The following is a 20,654-nucleotide window of genomic DNA, read 5'->3' as shown; positions in this document are numbered from 1 at the left end:
GACATTTTAACTTTTGTTTCCCCTTCACTGTTGAGGACTGAACCCAGGGCCTTGTAATGCTAGGCCCACACGTGCCACTGGACTACGTTCCTAGCCCTCGTTCACTAACGTCCCGTGGATGAGCAAAGGCAACATTGTAGGACTAGTGTGTACTGAGTAGCCGCTGAAGGCTTTACTACTGGAGCAGGTGACTGTAAGTGGTTAAGAAGTGTGGGCTCTATCTTGACCCTTGCTCCCCACAATTCCAGTAAAAATAATTTGCTGAACCACCCCCACCTCCTCCGCACGTGCAGATGAGTCTTTAACTTTCCAGAAAGGGACGCCACTGGTAGCAGCCCTCAGCTCCTCCTGCGCACAGGACACACAGGCCCAGTCTGATGGCTGGATTCTTGGCTTGGTGATGGATCCATGAGCTTCTTACATTAGCTTTGTGGTCCAGAGTAAATGAAAGCTTGATGGCTTAAAAAATAATACCTTAGCTCCTCATTTGCACCAATGCCCTCCGATCACAGTTTTTAAAAAAATTAATCTTTTCCTTTGCTTGTACTTTACAAATTCCCACCTATGCGTTTAAGAAAAATCTTTCTAATTACAACACTGCCACGTTCCAAATGCTCGTCTTGAGCCCCTCACCACCTCCCTCACCATCCTTCCTTCCCGTGACCACCCCTTTCCCTTCTGCCCAGCACCTAAGAGCAGGGATCACGCGGCAGGGAGATGAGCAGGGTGTAGTCTCGCCTGGCCTTCTTTTACTAGGCTGAAATAGAGAGGAAACAAGAAAGAACAAAATGGATTTTAAAAAAACCAAGTAAATATCAGGGAAGGCTGGCATGCAACCAATCACATTGAACACTGGACACTTCTCTGCCAGGTGAAAGCTCGCATGCCCGATGAGGTTATAACTGCAGTTAAACAAAGCAAAAATACAATCCCAGCCACCACCAATGAGCATCTGTATCCTTATGGTTTCCAGCTCTTACCTGAAGCCCAAATGTTAACAGCCATTTGTGTATGTGCACACATGAATACACGTGTGTGTGTGTGTGTGTGTGTGTGTGTGTGTGTGTGTGTGTGTGTGTATGTGTGTGCGTAGATATATATATGGACAGGTGGGCAGATGTCTGTGCACAGATCACTCACATTCAATTAGCAACCACTCGGGGGCCCGTATTTAGAAGCAAGTGCCTGCAGCTACTCCCAGTCAGGGAAAGTCAACTGTCAGAAGCATGAGCCACCCTCCCTCTGAGAAAGATCTCATACTCCTGCAGGCCCAGGTTTCACTCCTCTCCTTCATCCCTTCCCAGCAGTCATGTGCTTTCCAGAAACACACAAAGCCAGACTGGGTTTCTGTTAAGAGCAGACAGAATTTAAAGCCAAGGAAACAAGGCAGGGCAGCAGCAGCAGACGCTTGGAGGCCAAAAGGGAGGCAAGATGGCCACATACCATGGAGTTCCCATGTGGACTGAGGACTGAGGAGCCAGGAGGTTACGCCGAGGCAGGCGCCAATATTTACTGGTCATGTAAGTATTTCTAATGGCTGTTCCAGAGGCCGAAGACTTTGAGGTCTCGTCACAGCAGCCTCCTACTTTATCTGTTACAAATCATCCCCAGACCAAAGGCACAGCACAGACCATACGACATTCATAATAGCGGGAGCTAAGGTTACAAACAAAAGCTTGTTTGGGTCACGCATGGTCTTGTTTGTGAGCAATCTTTTCTTGGGGAGTCTTGGTTACCAATCATGGAATATGGAGTACAGGGTTACATTTGAAAGGGACACATCTGATTTGGGATTTATATATTGTGTTTGAATAAATTTTTGATGGGAATGAATCCAAAAAGAGACTATCCTCAATCACTGGTTCATCCCTGGAAGCACGCAAACAAAAACAAACCTTCCTCACTGGGTCTGTCTCTGGGGAACTAGATTGGGCCTCTCTCAGGTACCTAGTCCTAACGTTCAAAGTCATCTGAATCCCAAAGGACCCGCTACCTGCCTTAATTCTTTGACAAGAACTCACTGTTTAACGGAGGTCCCAGGAGGTCTCTACTTTATAGCTCTGTGATGTGGGTCACAAAAATTTGCCTGCTCTTCCGTGTGGATGTCCTACCCTATTAATTGCTGGAATCCAGTTTGTCTTTAAAATTCCATTTAAGGAGGAAAAGATTACTGATCCCTGTGCATCCACTGACTTGTGGCTTTTGTTTCCTGTTGAGAATGTGCATCAGGAGCTGTGACACTGACTGACTTCATGTGACTTTAGACTTGGAACCAGCTGCTTGTTACGGGTAAGTACTTATGAGGCTTTGTACCTGGGGTGCCTGGGAGATAAATACTCAACAGTTCATTTTGGCCAAAAAAACAGAATTAAGAGTGTGGCTAAGGGAGATTTTATCTGTGTGTGTGTGTGTGTGGGGGAGGGGTTACAACACAAGAAGGGGGTTATAGGGCAAGAGGGGGAACAAAATCTACTAAAACACATTTTGTTAAAAAATGTTATAATGAAGCTGGGCACAGTGGTGCACGCCTTTAATCCCAGCACTCAGGAGGCAGAGACAGGCAGATCTTTAGTTTTTTGCCAGCTTGGCCAATATAGTTCCAGGACAGCTGGAGATACAGAGACCATCTCAAAAGAAAAAAAAAAAAAAGGCCATAATGATATCTAATACCTTGTGTGCTAATTTTTAGAAATGATAAAAAGAAAAGTATGGGTAAGAAAAGTAAACAGCTGGTAAAACAACATAGCCCGAGATACAGAATGTAAGAGTGAGCACACACTCATACCAAACACACACAGACGAGCGCTGCACATACATGAGATACACCAAGTAAGTGCTTTTTAATCAGTACATTAGATCCCCTGCTGCCTGAAGGAGGAAGTGTCCTGCCTCCCTTGCCATGCCCACCCATCCTTTAACAGGACAGAAAGAAGAAAGAAATTCCTTTGAGAGCCCAACATTAAATGAACATAACCAAGTCTTTACATGTGGCTTTGGAGAAGGCTGCTAGGATGCTCGCAAACACGACATCAGGGGTTTGGCACGCATCGATGGCACAGTGAATGCCCCGTTTCCTGTAGTACTCCACGAGTGGGGTGGTCTGAGTGTGGTAGGCCTCTAGGCGGATCTTCAAGGCCTTCTCATTGTCATCTGACCTGCGGATCAGGGGCTCTCCAGTGATCTGAGAATGGAAAGGTATGAATGGTGGGACTGTCACGAGAAGCGTCCACTCTGCCAGGATGCTGGCTGATCCCACAACCTGTTCAAGGCAGGAGACTCCAGAAATAGCAATGCTTTTTGCTAGCTGTTCTGTGCTCAGGCTGTTCAACTTCTAACACAAGCCCTTCTGGAGCTGGAAGGAGAGGGAGCCCAGGGACCAGGAGAGTACACCCCAATCAGCTGCATTACAACTGCAGTCTTAGCTGCTTAGTTATTTAGCATAACTAGTTAGTGAGCAGCACCCACTAACACCATAAAAGCGGCAAGGGAAGTGAGGAAGGACTCTGGTACAACCGCGGCTGTATTTACAGACCCTGGACGGCCTGCACTTGTCTCCCATGAGCAGGGGAAGCCCAGGAAATTTTCCACTGTTGTCCGTGTGTTCTACAGCAGACCGTGAAAACTGGGACCACGGATGAGATCCCAGGGCAGCAGTCACTGGGTATCCCAAGAGCAGGGCATTCTGGAGCACAGCAGTCAGCAAAGTTCAGTGCCACCTCCTGGTGACATTCTCCCACCTGGACAACTGCTTAGACGGCCATGGTGCCGAGAAGGGGCTGTGACAGAGGACAAGCATAAAGCCACCTGGAGACACTGTCCAGATCTGTTACCAGCCATCTCATTTACAAGACAGCGATATATTTTTCTGGTTAAGTGATGGAAGGAGGGAACAAACAAACCAAAAAAACCCCAAACAAAACCCTTCCTGTCCCGAGTTTACATACATCATCTTTCATGGGCTCCTTTGGAGGGTTGAACTCCTCATGGTAGGACCGGCCACTTTTGGGGTGAATCAGCCTGCAAGATAGCAAATGACTGTGAGTCAGGCTGCCTGGAAATACCTCTGCACTCAGGGGACTTTGGAATGACAAGCGGAGAATGGAAGACTTTAATCAGCAGAGAACCCAGCAAACACCTCACACCTCGGAAAATAACCAGCTCTCTAGCAGAGGACCAGCCATTGCTACCTCTTGTTTAGGAAAATAACTAAGGCCATTACCCTGCCTATCTATGGTAATAGGCATGCATAAGGAGAGCTGCTGGCAGAACTACCTAGTCCGGCCTGAGGAGGACCCTGATGGTCCGCACACACAGCCATACCTACTTCCTAAAGAAGTTCCTAGTTAAAACCAGATCTTACCAAGTGATGGGTCACGACCTCTGCTACAAGCAGCACTCAGCAGAAAGCAAGCGCTCCAACACGACAGTGCTTACAAGGTTTGTACCAAGTGTTGGGGAACAGAAGACAGAAATGAACCCTGGTCTTTTCTGCTTTTTGTTTTTTTTTTTTTTTTTAAAGACAGGTCTTGGTATGTGGCCTACACTGGACTTGAGCTTAAGCTACTTCTGCACCAACCCCCAAATGTCTTAGATCACAAGCATGTGCCTGCCTGTGCTGTTTTCTAACCTAATTTGGTTATAAAGCAAACACATAAAAGCATGTTATGGATATGCAGACAATGATGCACACCTCTGTGACCACACAGATAAATGACAGCGTAAGCAGGGTTAGGCAATGTCCAAGCCACTAAGAGAAAGGACATATTAAGCCAATCATGAAGATGGACTCTGTAGTGCATGCCTGTGTCTCAGCCACCAGGGAAGCTGAAGTGGAGGAACCGGTTACTTTGGCTCAGGATTTTGACAACAGTTTAGGCAACATAGTCAGGCTCCATCTCAAAGAAGTTGGGTGTGGTGGCTCCTACCTGTGATCCTAGGACTTGGGGAAGCTGAGGTGGGAGGATTGACTCCCACAAGTCAAGGCTAGCCTGGGCTACATAGTTAAGATCCTGTCTCCAAAAAACAAAACACCCCAAACAAACAAACAAACAAAAGCCAAAGTAAAACAAAAGCAAAAGCCGGGAGAAGGGCAGGCTTATCAGCACTCTCCACCAAGCCTGGTGACCTGAGCCAATCCCTGGGACCCACATGCTAGAGAGAACTGACGCTTTCTGTTGTTGTTTTCGAGACAGGGTTTCTCTGTGTAGCTTTGGAGCCTTTCCTGGAACTCATTCTGTAGACCAGGCTGGCCTCGAACTCACAGAGATCCGCCTGCCTCTGCCTTCTGAGTGCTGGGATTAAAGGCGTGGGCCACCACCGCCCGGCCGAGAACTGACTCTTTTGGTCTCTGCCTGTGAGCTGTAGCACACATGTACATAACCCAACACACACCATAAATAAGTACAATGTACACAAGGCAGGAGAGATGGCTCAGCAGTTAGGACCTGAGTTTAAAGAACACCCCCCACACAGCAGCTCACAACTACCTGTGACTCTCCAGCTCCTGGAATCAAGACATCTCACCTGTGGCCACCTGCACTTATGTGCACATATCCACACACAGACACTTTATTAAAAATGAAAAAAAAAATCTTAAAAAAACAACAACAATTAAACAGCTGGGCAGTGGTGGTGCACAAAACAAACAAACAAAAAAACAGAAACAGTAGTTCAAGAGCAGGCACTGTGAACATGGCTGGTGGCTGCTGCTGTGCTGACCCCTATTAGGCAACAAGCCTGTGTTCCGGATTGGGGAACCTGGAAATTCAACAAGAGGGGCAGGCCGCACTCTGCAAGAGGCCAGTGCTGGCTTGAGTTGTGTACTTTCTTTTTTGTTACTGGGTGGGTGTTTTTTGTTTGTCTGGTTTTTGAGACAAGGTCTCTCTATGTAGCTCTGGCTGTCCTGTAACTTGTTATGTAGACCAGGCTAGGCTCAAATTCAGGGTGACCCACCAACCTCTGTCTCCTGAGAGCAGGGATTAAAGGTATGCACCACCACCACCCCTGGCAATCGTACTTTCTTAATTTCCCCTCTAACTGATAGCTTGTCTCTCCTGAAAGTCTGTCTAATCAGAGCTTCCAACCACCTCTTGGCTTTTGGTGTGCCTGTCCCTTCTGTGGGAGCAAGGACCTTCTAGGCCTTTCCAGTGGCTCAAGGTTGGGGAAATCCTATTTGGCCTGTCATATGAGAGATTCTATTTATACTATCGAAGTCCTATCCACAAGATGTGATACTGCATTTTAATCACAGTGTATTTGGGGGAGACAAGACGACTCATTTCCACTGTCTAAGGCGGTCAAGTGCTAACTAACAGCAAGGGCCAAGGTCACAGCACAGAAAATCAGTTATAGTGGAGAGTGAGTAGGCTTGTGACAGCAACTACTTATGGTGAAGCTGTGTCCTACATTATCTGAGCCCTGAAAACACGAACAGTATCCAGTAGGAGGCCCGTGGAGAGGGAGAGCACTGGCCACTGGCTCAGCCTCCTCAGCACCTCTGGAAAGGACTAAGTAGAAACAAATGACCATCGGCATTTCTTTAACTTCTGGAGAACGGGGCAGCTAACAGCCAGGTGCCAACAAATAACAGCTCTCTCCTCCCCATGTCCCAGGCTGCCACTCCAAACCACCCAGATTCCCTCAGCTCTCCCATCATACCGACCTGTAGCAAGACACTTCAGAGCAGGGGTTCTCAGCCTTCCTAATGCTGTGACCCTTTAATACAGTTCCTCGTGTTGTGGTGACCCCAGCCATGAAATTATTTCTGTTGCTACTTCATAACTGTAGTTTTGCTACTGTTGGGAATTGTACTGTAAATACCTGTGTTTCCCGATGGTCTTAGGTGACCCGTCCCTGTGAATGGGTGGTTTGACCCCCAAAGGGTTGAGACCCACAGCTTTAGACCCTTGTTTCTTCACCCACAAAAGGGAGTTGCTACTGGACTTGGGGCAGTGTTACAGGAGCCAACTGGTAAGATAATTACCACACCAGAGTGCCAACAGCAAACGCGACAAAGGAGAACTCAAACCATTATGAACAAATCCTCAAAACACAAAATAAGTGACAGTCATATGAACTGAGGTCATAGCTAGTTCAAGACTGTTATGGTGCCGGGCGTGGTGGTGCACGCCTTTAATCCCAGCACTGGGAGGCAGAGCCAGGCAGCTCTCAGTGAGTTCGAGGCCAGCCTGGTCTACAGAGTGAGATCCAGGACAGGCACCAAAACTACACAGAGAAACTCTGTCTTGAAAAACAACAAAACAAAACAAGACAAAACAAAAAACACAAAAAAAAGACTGTTATGGTAAGATCCTTAAGTCTCCAGTTCCTGCCTTATGCTCTTCCACCCATCAGCAAGGCAGAATAGGAGGCAGAAAGCACGTCTGAGGTACTAGTCCTACCCACACCTGCTGAGTAAACTTGGACAAACTCCTCCCTCGTCTGGCATATCCGTGAGGCATGGGTCTAAGGAGGAGCCACACTAACTACATCATTTCTGAACTAAGGGATCAGGTCTCCAGTCCTCCCTCCACAGTCATCCTGCAGCTTGTTCTTAGAGTCTCACCCTGCTCCCTAGCTGGTCAGAAGTCTCTATCATTCATGTGAATATGAGCAGGCTCCCAGATAGGGTCCTTATCCCCCGCCCCCCCAATTTACAGTCAGCACCAAGGTAATGTTTTTAGAATGCGGCTTTTGCACCAGTACCCAGTGGCTCCAGCTCCTGCGATGACCCCTAAACTCTGTCAAGCCCACGCTTCTTGGCGCTGCAGATCTCTGTTGGAATCCACCCTTTCTTCCCAATTTCACTCATTTTGCCCCTGCAGCTCCCAAAGCATGGCTCCTACCGTGGGTCAGCTAGTCTACCACAGGCCCCAGCCTGAGCCCTTCCCCAAACCAATGCTCATTCCTGCTTCCACTCCCTTCTGGGAAAGCGCTGCTGAAATTATCCTCAGTCAACTCCACGCTGTTGGCATACCTCCCAGGCTCTCTTTTCCCTACCGCACCAAATGGTCAGAACCACCCAAATTTCAGACACGACTCTTTGAGATCAGAAGCAGACGTCACTGTGCTATTCTTCCAGAGCTTGCCATGGTCTTCAGCCCTGGGGTATGGCTTGATGTAGAAGCAGGTACCCAGGATGCTGACCTCAGCAAGCTAAAGACTGGCTCTGTTATTGCCTGCTCTGCACCTCAAGGATGCCAAGCCTAGGGATGTCCCTTACTGTCAACTCCACTGCTGCTTGGTCTACATCAATTTTGTCTACTTCATATCCAAAGGGACTATAAAGAAACACAAGTCTCTGTTGTGGAGAAGCCTATGAAATAGATGGAAACATTAAAAAAATGTAAATTTCAAAGGAAAATTGCAAGGTGTTTACCCACCAACCCCACAGTTCCCCAGAGTTTTCTTGAGTGCGAGCAGCAGGAAATAGTAGATAGGATTTAGATTGTGGACATAAACAGATAGAGAATAAAGGATAGCCTCGAGAGGGCCTGGAACCTATTCCAAGGAGCCCCAACTGGCTCTGCCCCAGGGTATTTATAGAGACGGGGAGGAGCAAAAGACCCCCCCACAGCCAAGTGCAGACCATCTCAGACATCTGCACTCAGGCCCGTGGTCCTAATCATCCTCTATGCGGACCTGCTGGGTAAAGCCACGAGGAACCTGAAAATGGGCTCCCACAGAAAATTAATGTAAAGTGGATTTGAATTTACCCCTTACAGGATAACATGTCTCACACTGTTATCTATTCATTTCTGCTTTCTCCTTAAAGGTATGATTATAGAAACAAAAAAAAAATGTTCAACCTCATTAGGAAATCTAAGTAATACTCTAATAAAACAAGACATTTTCTTCCTAATTAAATATAAAATTTACACACTCCTTTAACAGTAGCAGCATTAACTAGAAGAAACGGCTGTATGCCAAGAAGGGACTAACAAAGAATGATTTATGGAATACTGTGAAGTACCACACAACAATCCAAACTATGATCATGAATGTCCAAGACAGCGGGCTGACTACCTTCCAGAGGGTCATTAAAATGACCAAGACGTGAAAAAGCTGCATTCCTTACAGGCAATTCAGTACACCAGGTTCCTTTACTGGCCTTCACCAGTGCACTCAGCCTGCTATTAATGGGTTCCCTCAAGGGGCTTTTACAATTTGTCCTCATGAGGTCCCCAGTCTAGGCTCTGAACAGGTATGTGTGTGTGTGTGGGGGGGGGGGGCTTTGAAAAGTCCCAGGGTTCACATTGGTCAGGTCATCAAGAACATCTGTGCTTGGCCACAGAATAAGGACCATAGGATTGAGGCCCTGAACGGGACCAAGTTCAAGTTCTCTGGCCACCAAAATCTATATCTCAAAGTGGGCCTTGACCAAATTTAATCCAAATGAATGGAGTAGAGAGAAACCATGGCCTGAAGCAGTGAGGATTTCTCAGCAAACTTGCTCAGAAGCATTTCTATGTTTGACACTATTTCAGAGAAATAAATAAGAAAAACAAGCTGTACTATGAACCAAAATTTCTTAAGGGTGGTGGTGGTGAAGAGATGGCCCAGCAGTCAAGAGCACAGGATGCTCTTCCAAAGGACCCAAAAAACCCAAAACACAAAGAAAAGGGGAGAGGAGGCTGGAGAGGTGGCTCAGTGGCTAAGATCACGGGCCGCTCTTCAAGAGGACCCAGGTTCAATTCCCAGCACCCACATGGTGGCTCACAACCATCTGTAAACCCAGAGGTCGGAGAAGGCAGGAACAAAACAGTATTTTCTGGGCATAGTAAGAAGCACTGTACTCCTGAACCCACAGCACAAGACCCACACAAGATCAACCAGTCAACATTCTAGCATGGAGCAGGAGGGGCGCACGAAGCCCCTACTCTAACTGAGGAGCTATGAAAGTCAGCTTTCTTTAAGGGTACGGCCCCCGGCCCCGGTAGGCTGAGCCCCTCTCCAGCGGATGACCGCATATCCATAAACACACGAGCAACACAAATTGGACTTGGTATTTATCTCATTATTAAAAGGGAAAAAGGTTTCTAAGGTAGACGGGTGGATCTGGGAGGAATGGGATTATATATGATCAAATCGTATTGTATGAAATTCACAAAGCGTTCATTAAAAACATAATATTAAACAATAATAAACCCAAAAAGCAACATGCCTAGACAGGGATGTCGTCTGACTCTGAATCCCTTGCTCTTATCTCTATGCCCCCACTCATGTTACCACATCAGTGGACACTGATATACAAGATGGAAACATCCTGAAACGACACCAAGCTTCTGCTCCACAGAGCTCTGAGGAAGCATGAAGGGATCTTTGGGGATGCGTACCTTCCAGTGATCCTCCGGATCAGCAGGGAGTCTGGAATGCTGAACTCAATCACTGAATCAAGCTTCTCTTTCCTCTTCTCCATGAGGTCATCAAGCTGCAAAAGAGTGTGGGACCCACCTAAGCTCAATCAGCCCCATCTCCTTCAGAGTAACTAATGTAAAGGGCCAGCATCGCCTTCGTGTGACAACCACACAAACAGTACCCACCATTTCAGCCTGTCTCACAGTCCGAGGGAAGCCATCTAGAAGAAAGCCATTTTTGCATGAAGGACTCTCCAAATTCTTCTCAATGAGCTCCACAACCATTTCATCACTCACCTACAAGAAGAGAGCCTTGGGTTCAAGTCTGTCCCAAACACAAGCTCAATGTGTATATGTATGTATGTATGTATGTATGTATGTATGTATATGACTTGGCTTCTAAACAGCCAGTTAGCTTGACTCTATAGTAGCAAAAGCAGAGTAAATGTGGGGTGCCTCCATGATGGTCTGGCTCATGTATTGAAGGCCTAATCTCCAACGCTGTATTTTTAAACATGCACCATGTGACTTGGAGCCCCCACCTCTCACCCACCTGTACTTGGGCTCAGCGCTGCACAGGTAATCAGACATGAGCAGACACTTTTACCTGCTTAGCCACTTTGCTTGAGTGAGTATGCACTCCTGTTCATTCTCTCTCCACCTCTATCAGGTGCGGAGCTTTGCTCTAACACACACCTACCACAAGAGTTCAATACAGGCTCAGAAATACCAGCACCCAGCAACCTTGGACTGCAATGGAGCTAAAACAGTATTTCCTTCTTTAGCTGGTTTCTCTTCGGTATTTATCACAGTGATGCAAAGCTGACCAGTACAGACTCCATCTGCAACACTCACTTCCATAATTCTCTAGTGGCCAGATGTGTCCCTCCCCTTGAAACTCTAATGTGTTTCAATAAACTGGGCAAGGGAAGAGGAGCCCATAGCCTGTTGCTCCAGCAGGACAGCTCCATGTCTTAGGTACTCTGGGGGCATCTTCTGCCAGGAGCTGGTTAACCATCACATAACAGCTTATCAGCAACAAGCTGTCTTCAAGATGATGAGGGTACATGGCAGAGACATTACCCGGGAACCAGGAGAGAATAGCAGTTTGACTAGAATATAGGGATGTACCAACTATTCCTGATTCACAAGTTCATAGACTAGCAATATCATGATTGATATGTTGACTTGATTATTTATCTGGGCTGTCTAAGACATGAAAAAGAATTGCACTGAATTGGCAATATTGTATCAGAAACAAGGAACTGAAAAGCCAATACAATGTAGTCCAGGGCTCTCCAGAAAAATCCCACCAAAAATCTCTCACAGCATTAAACAATCTTTTCCCCAGGGCCTTTAAAGAGAAAAATTCCCACCTGTATTACAGTCCAAGCTGCCAATGTTGGCAGCCAAAGCTTTCATCTTCAGAGCCAGCTATGAACTTAGAGACAAAGTATAAACTCTGCAACTGATCCAAGGCTTGGAGATAAGCAATCGCATTGCCACATCCCAATTTTCTCTCACAGAGAATTTTCTGCCAAAACCCAAAGTCCAAAACATCTATCTTTCCGGCTTGATTCATGACCTCGCCGACATAAAGGGAAAGCCAGAAAGCAATGTGTGGGCAGACAGGTTGTGGTACCACTCAATACTGCTCTAGTATCTCCAGGCCTAACATGAGGAGACTTGGGGATAAAAACAAAGTTCAGATTTCAGCCAAGCAACAAATAGAGACAGAAGGGACCAGAGAAACCAGGTGTGGTGGTCTACACCTACAATCTCAACCCGAGAGGCCAGCCTGGGACACATGGGAGTGCCAGGCCAACCAGGTAAACATGCCAAATCTTGCTTCAAAAACAAAACCAGGGGTGACTAGATGGCTCAGTGGGTAGCAGCGCTTGCCACCAAAGCTGGACAACCTGAGCCTGAACTCAGGCCCCATAAGGTGGAAGAAGAGAGCTGATTTCCAAAAGTTGTCCCCTGACCTCCACATGAATGCTGCAGTGGGCAAATGCACACACTGTTAAAAGTAAAATTTAGAAAATTAAAAACAAGAACAAAACAAAGGATCAGAGAAACTGCAATGTGTCTCACTTGCCTACTGTGTTCAAGAAGAAAATGACTTTTCAAAGTATTACCGAAGTCACGGTCTAGAATTAAGTGGTAGAAGCAATACCTGGCCTAAGCAAAGACTTAGTTAATTCACTGTGCCTGTCAGATCAAACCAACTTATTACATAGGATTACTTTTCTACAACGACCAAGTGACTCCCTTGTTAGAAATACAGAGCACTGGGCTGGGAGACAGCTTAGCCATTAAAAGCTAGGCTCACAACCAAAAATATAAGAAATACAGAGCAGTGAGCCACAAAAGAGCTTTAAAAACATTTCTGTGGTCTCCTAAATCTTCTTTTGCATACATCTTAGAGTCTTGTCCCAGGAACAGCCTTTCATTTTGTTATATTTAGTTTAGGTGAATTACAAAAAATATTACAAAGTATCTTCAAGAATTCTGTGAACACATGGGAGGGATTGGAGGAAGAAAAGGCAATGGAGGGGGATGATATAATTATATATATACATATATTGTTTCTTTCTTTGTTTTGAGAAGTCTCACTGTATAGCCCTGGCTGACCTGAAACTCAAATTCAGAGACCCACTTGCTTGCTTCTCAGTGATGGGATTAAAGATATATGTGTCTGGCTGGTAGACACACACACACACACACACACCCTTAAATTTAAAAAATGTATTATTTCATGTTTCTGCATGTTTTGTCTGCATGTATGTCTGTGCATCATGTGCATGCCTGGTGCCTGCTGAGGCCAGAAGAGGGTGCCGGATCTCAGGAACTGGAGTTACAAACAGTTGTAAGTTGCCATGTGGGTGTTGGCAATCGAACCTAGGTCCCTTGAAAGAGCAGTAAGTGCTCTTAACTACTGAGCCATCTCTCCAGTTCTTAAATTCTATTTTAATTAAAAAAAAAAAAAAAAAAAGAAAAAGAAAAATAATACCATGAACAGGGCTGGCAAGACGGTTTTATGAGAAAAGTACTTGTCCATGCACACAAAATAAAATTATATAAATAAATTGTGAACAAATAATAAATCCAGAGTAACCCAAATAATGTGCTCTGCTCAAAGCTCCTATTACCTGCCAGTCCATTAGAAATATCTCCACAGAGGACTACCTCAGAAGCCTGTGATGGGGGAAATGTTCTGTGTCTGCACTGGCTGGTGAAGATTTCAAGAGTGTCTACGATGAACAAGGAAGCAAACGTTTGATGAAGTCAAAGCCAGTAGCCACACCCGGCTGGGGACCGCCATTCTGGACTCACAGGCACGAGCACACGTACCAGTTTTCCAGCGTCCATCGTCGCCTTCAGCTTTCTCCCCAGCTCTGAGCCTGAAGCCACCATGGCTCTCAGCATGTCCCCGGTGGCCAAATGGCAGACACAGAAGTTTTCTGCCAGTTTGGGTGCCTGTAGAGCCAAAGACAGAAACCACAAGAGTCAACACTGCAGGCCCTGGGTATGGCCCTGGCCCTGGCACTTACTGGATGTGTGAACTTAGTCAATGCCCACTTCCTTGTTTGTAACAGGAATAAAAGCATCTTACCTTATATTCTAATGTAAAGCAATTACAGGGTTGCTGTAAGAATTCTATGATTACATGATATTGCATGTAAAGTACTTGGAATACACTTAGCACTCAGGAAGCTATCAGAAATACTAGCTATTCCATCTACTACGTCACCGAAACACAAGCTCACGTTCCCTGTTACAACTGAGAAGAAACCAGCAGCCATGCAATACTTCATGTAGCTGCTGTGACACTTAGACAAGCTCATTTTCATAAAGCAGACAGACCGAGGCCCGGCACACAATGTGCGGAGTATCTACCACAGGGTGAATGCAGTATGCTGTGGTGTGCTGTGCTATGCTCTGACTACTAGGCCTGGCGGCTGGGGCAGGCAAGGCCGACCTGCTGCAGTAGCTTGGCTAACTCGGTCACCTCACAGACCCAGAGCAGTTTCCACGTCGGTTTACCATGAAGAACACGATCCACTCAGAAGCGGCTGTGAGGAGATATGCAGGCAGAACATTTCTATAGTAATCACTTGCAGATCAGTTCTGGGAGGTGTTCTGGTTTGTTTTGTAACAGGGTTTTACTACGTAGCTCAGACTGGCCTCATGGTCCCGATCCCCTGCATTCTGAGGGGCTGAGATTACAGACAGATGTCTGCTCCTGCTGTCTCAATATGGTCTTTTGGCTAAGAGTGTGGGCTCAAGTCAAATCCCCTAATACCTCAATCCCTACCTATATGGCTTGAGGAGTTACTTCTCCTCTCTAGGTTTGAAATCTTTAAGTAAATGGAGGGTAGTAATACTGTATCACTGAGCCCATAAGGATTTTACACAGAACTGGCTGGAATATGCAAAGTGCAGCAGGTGGATCCTCAGTGAGCATTAGCTGTTACAGCAACCTCTGCCCCAGTTCTGTTTATTCAGACGGAAAGGAAATATTGGCTTGTGCTCTTCCATAAACCCTAGAGCCAAGGAAACCGAGGAATAGGAGACATAGATCCCAAAGCTCACTGACTGCTGGAATAGACACAGCTCAGTGGTAAGGCACACACAAGGTCCCCTATCACCACACACGTTTAGCTTTTCCCACAGTGACATCAAACAAATGCGCACGCTCAGAGTCTGGTGGACTTTAAATGGAAAAAGGTCTGGACACTCCAATATTGGTTCTGTATTGTCAGGTGCTCAGCTTCTGTTGAGCTGTTTTAGAAGATAAGTAGCTGGAATCGCTGTTTAAACTAGTTCATTGGGTGTTCTCTTGGGCACAAAACAAAAATCGATGGTGCTCAATGCAGGAAATTCTGGTTTGTGATTCACAGACTGATTCCACTAAGGTGAAGAAATCACTTCACAGGGAAATGGAACCCAGTGAGAAGGAAAAACCAATGTCAGCGACTGACGACAAGGGAAAGCCAGCCACACTGTGGACACACCCCCAGGGAACAGAGCTTTCTGCCAATATACTCCCTGTTTATTAAAGCTAACGAGTGGACAAATCATAGAAGCCAAGGTCAAAACACCAAGAAGTGCTGTGCCAAGAACTCAAGTGTTCGTTCAACTGTTACCCCGCAATGGCAGCCGCTAACACTCCTTTCCAGGGGACTCTACGGCTGCAGGAAGAACACACACCAGTATGCCTTCGCTCCCTGCTGGTCCTGGGGAAGATCCTGTAGATTGTGAAGAATATGGACGGGCTCAAGTCCTGTCTAAGGTACTCCCCGGCTGGAAAAGTACTTGCTCTGTAAGCACAATAAACCAAGCTCTATCTCCAGAAACCATGTTTAAAAAAAGCTGGGTGCACTCACTGGCTAGCTAGTCTAACCTACGTGATGAGTACCAGGCCAGTGAGAGAGCCTGCCAAAAAAAAAAAAGGGTGCCCACTGACTCATCTCCCAGCCCAGAAATTGTTACAGGAAATTTACTTTAGCGATACCAACATAAATCATGTAATATGGAATTATACAAGAGGAAGTGGTGGGAAGAAAACACATCACTGAGCAGGCCCTAGGCGTGACCAGGTCAGGAGGACAGTAGGCTGCTAATAGGGACCAGGCAGTCTACGCAGTGAAGGGAATCGGGGCGGGGGAGCAGGAGAGTCCATGAAGGGGTCATCTGGAGCAAAATACACTCCTGCCATACTGGGACGGAGGCCGACTGCTGCCAGATCTTCTGATTTTCACCAGAAAAATGAGTTGTAATTTCTTGTGTTTTAAATTTCACAATCGAAAACATTCCATAGCCAACCCATTTACTTAGAAAGCTGACCAAAAAAATGGGAACAAACCAAGCATTTAAATGGGCTTTATAACCCACATCACTGGGTAAGCAAATACAGGATGGAAAGTTTTTCTCTACAGACATACAAGTTAAGCACCAGCTGTGGTGCACACTTGGAATCTCACACTTAGGAGGCTGAGGCAGGAGCGCTGTTGAGTTTCAGGCCAGCCTGGGCTACCTGCTGAGACCCTGTCTCAAAAAAACAAGAGGGAGGGGGGGGGTCCAGGGAGAAGAGAAGAATATTTCAGCTAAAGAACGAGAAAGGAGTATCAGAATGCTACTGTTTTAGCACTCATAATTAATTACTAGACTTGGGCAACCGATAACAACCCCCCAGAGACAAACAAGATCGGAAGCGTCCGAATGAAGGACAGAACAAGGCAGCACCTGGGCAGCTGGGCCAAGAAACAGAATCTGATAAAAGGGATGTAGCAAACTAAATGTCTGCAGGAAATGGAAGAGAGGATGATGTCCAACACACCAAAGGAATATTAACTGAAAACTCCTAGAAAAGGGACAATGTTCTCGGGACAAGCTAATTCTTCCACAAAGCTATGGCATAAAAGAGAGGAACAGGCAAGCAAGATGGCCACCAAGGTAAAGGCCACCTGATGACTTGAGTTCAATCCAGGGACCCACATGGTGGGAGGACTCTGAAAGCTGTCCTCTGACCTCCAGATGGGCACTCGGGCATGTGTACACCCTCACACACATGCTGAATAATCTTTTCTTAGAGACCGGGAAAAAAACAAAATCAAAAAAACCAGAACGACTTAAAATTATATGTATGAGACTAATAGAAATTTGAACATTAACTATTGAACTCTGTTCAATTTTTAGGGGATATTGTACTTACGTATTTTCTAAATTTGTTTTAGAGACACTAAAATATAAAGATGTCATGGTGTCTAGAGCTGCTTTATCTTAATCTGCAGGGAGAGTGGATGGGGAGGCAATGGCCCCCATCAGCTGGTGGTTACTGGGGCTCATTATACCACTTTTGCTTCTTGTGGTACTAAGGAGTGAATGCAGACCTTACAAAAGCTAGGTAAATGAACTACCAGCAAACACATCCCCAGCCCTGTTATTCCGAGGCAAGGTCTTAGGAAGATACCTAGGTTGATGATCTCATTCTTAGCCCAGACAGGACCTGAACTCGTGAACCTCCTGTTTCAGCCTCTCAGTAGCTGAAATTACAGGCTTTCACCTGCACCCTTATGTGTATTTAAAAGTTAAATAAAGAGTTTGGGTGTGTGGGGTGTGCCTGCAGGCTGAATGCTCCTCCTGGCCGCCACTCTGCAGTCTTTGTGCGAACTTTTGTTCAACACTATAAAGCTACAATCACCAATATTTTTATGGCTCCCAATATGGAAAGGGAGGCGGATGGAGGTTAAGTGACTGCTGTGTTTTCTGAAGTCCCAGTTCCTTGTTTCTAGACATAGGGTCTCATTCTGTAGCCAGGCTGTCCTCAGATTTGGCCTAAGTCTACTTACCTCCTACTCAGCCTCCTGCCTTAGTCTCTGGGAGTATAGACAGGTATCAGCTGCCACTCAAGTGTCTTTCTGTTTGTCTTTCTTTCTTTCTTTCTTTCTTTCTTCCATTTTTTAAGACAGGGTTTCTCTGTGTAGCCTTGGCTGTCCTGGAACTCACTCTGTAGACCAGGCTGGCCTCGAACTCACAGAGATCCGCCTGCCTCTGCCTCCCGAGTGCTGGGACTAAAGTCGTGTACCACCACCCACTGGGCCACTCTCAGCTTTCAAGCCAAACGTCACTTCACAAAGCCTTCTTGGACCAACTCACACCATCTTGTACTCCAATGAGCTTACTGGTGTAATGTCCTCCCCAACCCGAGTACATCAGAGCTGGGTGCAGAAAGATACGCTACTGAGGAGTCACTGTTCACTGTACATGTGTTATGCACCGTACCAGCTCCCAACACAGACCATAAGCTTCCAATATCCTTGTAAGTGTTTCATTCTCCAGGTGAGAACACTGGAACTAAGAAGTTACATAGCCTCCTAGACTATAAAGCCCCTGACTCGGCACTGGATGAGCCGTCCATTTCACTACTGAAACAATTCAACTTCAATATAAACTTTAAAAAAAGGTCACATATGAGCGATGCCGTCCATTCTCTAACTCACAGTAGAAGCTGTCCACATCCAAGAAGAAACACGCTTAGACTGCAGACTACCTGATAACTGAGAGGGACAGCAACCGGAGTGAAGAGATGTCAACATCACTGAGGACAAGGTAGTGATGGAACCTCAAAAAAAGAACCCAGAAGTTTTCAGAGAAATGAGGTACAGTGGCCCTTTGTGGCCTACAGCCCAGAGGTGAGGTCAAGTCAGAGGACAGGAGCTAAGCCTTCCAGACCTCCTTTCTCCTCGTCACCCCTATTAATCTGTGCACCTCATCCATCTCCAGCAACTCCATCAAGTGTCAGGTGATGTGTTGGGTGTTCCAGGGGTCCCAACAGTGAGTAAGACGATGATCTGCTGGCCAAAACTTTTAGAACCTGGCAAACAGGACAGGTGACATGGCTGAGCGGCTCCACTTGGTAGAAAGAGTAAGCAACTCCAGCCAGTTGTCCTTGGACCCCACATGTGCACCACGGCATGCATGGTTATCTTTAAAAAAATAATACACTCAGCAGTGCTAGCAAGACTGAGGACAGAGCAGTGCCCATCTGACAACCTTGCCTTGAGAGAATTCTCTCTTTAGAAGTTAATGATCAGCAAGGTCCCAAGGCCTGGGGTCTGGCAGGGAGGTAGGGGTGAGAAGTGTGTGGGTGATGTCAAACACTGGGCAAGAAAGTGACATCAATAACCCAACATATGAGCTTCCAAATCCTAAGTGAGATCATAAATCCCAACCCTGACCTATGGCCCAGAAGCCAAGTGAGGCCCAGCAGTGGGGCAGAAGGCAACTCCAATCCTCTGGAGGTACACGGCTTCATGAAACCCATTTCACTGACTCTGGAAAGCCATTGGATCTCTGGGCCTGTTTTCCTACCTGTTGGCCCCGTATGTTAGTGTCCCTAGATCGCTCAAACTAAAATCACTCCTGTGCCACTCACAACCCGCATGGCTCCCGCGGTTTATAAACCCGGTCAGCACATCCACCTCCCGCTTTCGGGCGAACTGGAAGCGTTTTCTCCCATCCCCCCAACACTGGTGCCTCACACAGGTCAAGCCTCACTCTTGGCAGTACGCCTCCATCAATCAGCGCCAGCACACGCCAGCTCTCACTCTGCCCCACGTGTTGGAGAGATTTCCTTACCCCTAGTTATTAATCATTACAAATAAAAAAAACTTCTACCCCCTTGTGTATGGAAGTTATCCCTGACTCAGGACAATCCACTCCCAACTCGGAGGGCGTCTTGGCCACAAAGCCTTCTCCCACTGAGGCCTGTGATCGGAACTTCAGTGCGGGGGGATCACCCCACCATTGCCAATTTCCAGCTAACAGCCCCCGGATCCCCTAACACGACCCCTTAGTCTGGGTTCCCCCAAGAACCCCAACCTCACCTCAGCCACCTCCTAGCTCCGACTGGGACCCTCCCCTAAACAGAGACTCCGCGAGGGTCTCTGCAGGCCAGGGGCTCACCGCCCTGCTCCGGAGCGGGAACGGAGCTTCCGGCTCTCCGACCGCCCTGACCTTGCAGCTCCGCCGGATCCGCCGCCGAGTGTGGAACGGACACTCACCTGGGTCCCCTTGCCAGCCCCGGGCGGCCCCAGCAACACGGCCCGGATGCCCTTCCGACTCTCCGGTTCGGGAGCCAGCGCGTTGGGTGCCATGTCTGCCAAAGCCTCACTCCGCCAGCCGCCAACACACCTCTCCGGTGGGTCCGGCGCTTCCAGGCCAGAGCGCAGACTACTCCGGGCTCGTACTGGCCGCTCGCCGCGTCCGTCAGCCCTCTACGCCCGCCCCCGAGCCTGACGGATGCTCACTTGTACCAATCGTAAGACGAGGCTGAGGGGCCCTGTTTCTGATTGGACAGAATATTGAGCGAGCGAGGAAGAGGCGGGCCAGCCTGGGAGGAGGGTGGCCGAGAGCGCGTGCGGCTTTCGGCTGGTGCGTGGAGTGGGCGGGAAAAACGAGAAGGAAGCCCAGAGCGGGAGGGAAGTTGTAGTTTGGCTTTTGACAGTTAATGACTCCAGAGGCTCGGGTTGAGCCCTGTGAAATGGCCTATGGGAGTGTAACTGGGTAAAACCTCTCTTAGAAAACAAATTGGCAGTATAACGTATCTCATACCCTTTGGGCCAGTAATTCCACTTCCAAGAATTCAAAGGACCTAACCAAGGAGTTTGTAAGGATTTTCTAACAAAGATGTTGATCGTCTTATTAAAACACAAACACTGAAGAGTAAATAGCTCAACACTGAAGAGTAAATAGCCCAAATGTCCAACAGTAAGATTGGTTAAATAAATTCCA

At 47.1% G+C, this 20,654-nt stretch overlaps 1 protein-coding gene across 2 annotated transcripts; it reads right to left on the bottom strand.

The window, feature by feature from the left end:
* Positions 1 to 426: 426 nt before the first annotated feature.
* Ak2 (adenylate kinase 2) lies at positions 427 to 20,150 on the bottom strand. Of its 2 annotated transcripts, XM_059255003.1 has the most exons (7): positions 19,925 to 20,149; positions 13,710 to 13,835; positions 10,542 to 10,652; positions 10,335 to 10,429; positions 3,945 to 4,017; positions 2,986 to 3,181; positions 427 to 757 (listed from the first exon to the last, which is right to left on the bottom strand). In XM_059255003.1, the coding sequence occupies exons 1-7, from the start codon at positions 20,015 to 20,017 to the stop codon at positions 753 to 755; spliced, it is 699 nt and encodes a 232-aa protein (XP_059110986.1). In that variant the 5' UTR covers positions 20,018 to 20,149; the 3' UTR covers positions 427 to 752. The 2 variants fall into 2 exon arrangements, with proteins under 2 accessions (XP_059110986.1, XP_059110985.1); XM_059255002.1 differs by lacking the exon at positions 427 to 757 and having other exon boundaries at positions 2,817 to 3,181; positions 19,925 to 20,150.
* Between the last annotated feature and the right edge of the window lie 504 nt (positions 20,151 to 20,654).

The sequence above is a fragment of the Peromyscus eremicus genome, chromosome 2 (genome assembly GCF_949786415.1).
Source record: "Peromyscus eremicus chromosome 2, PerEre_H2_v1, whole genome shotgun sequence".
In the NCBI taxonomy this organism is placed as follows: domain Eukaryota; kingdom Metazoa; phylum Chordata; class Mammalia; order Rodentia; family Cricetidae; genus Peromyscus; species Peromyscus eremicus.
Note: the sequence above shows the minus strand (reverse complement) of the source record. Positions and strands in the feature narration are given on the sequence as shown.

What these genes read in the sequence shown, in the direction of transcription:
- Ak2 (XM_059255002.1), bottom strand. Translation starts at nt 20,017, where the DNA reads ATGGCACCCAACGCGCTGGCTCCCGAACCGGAGAGTCGGAAGGGCATC. An exon ending in CGATGGACGCTGGAAAACTG is followed by an intron (nt 10,653 to 13,709) that starts GTACGTGTGCTC and finishes CTCTTCTTGTAG; the next exon opens with GTGAGTGATGAAATGGTTGT. An exon ending in CTGTGAGACAGGCTGAAATG is followed by an intron (nt 10,430 to 10,541) that starts GTGGGTACTGTT and finishes ACTCTTTTGCAG; the next exon opens with CTTGATGACCTCATGGAGAA.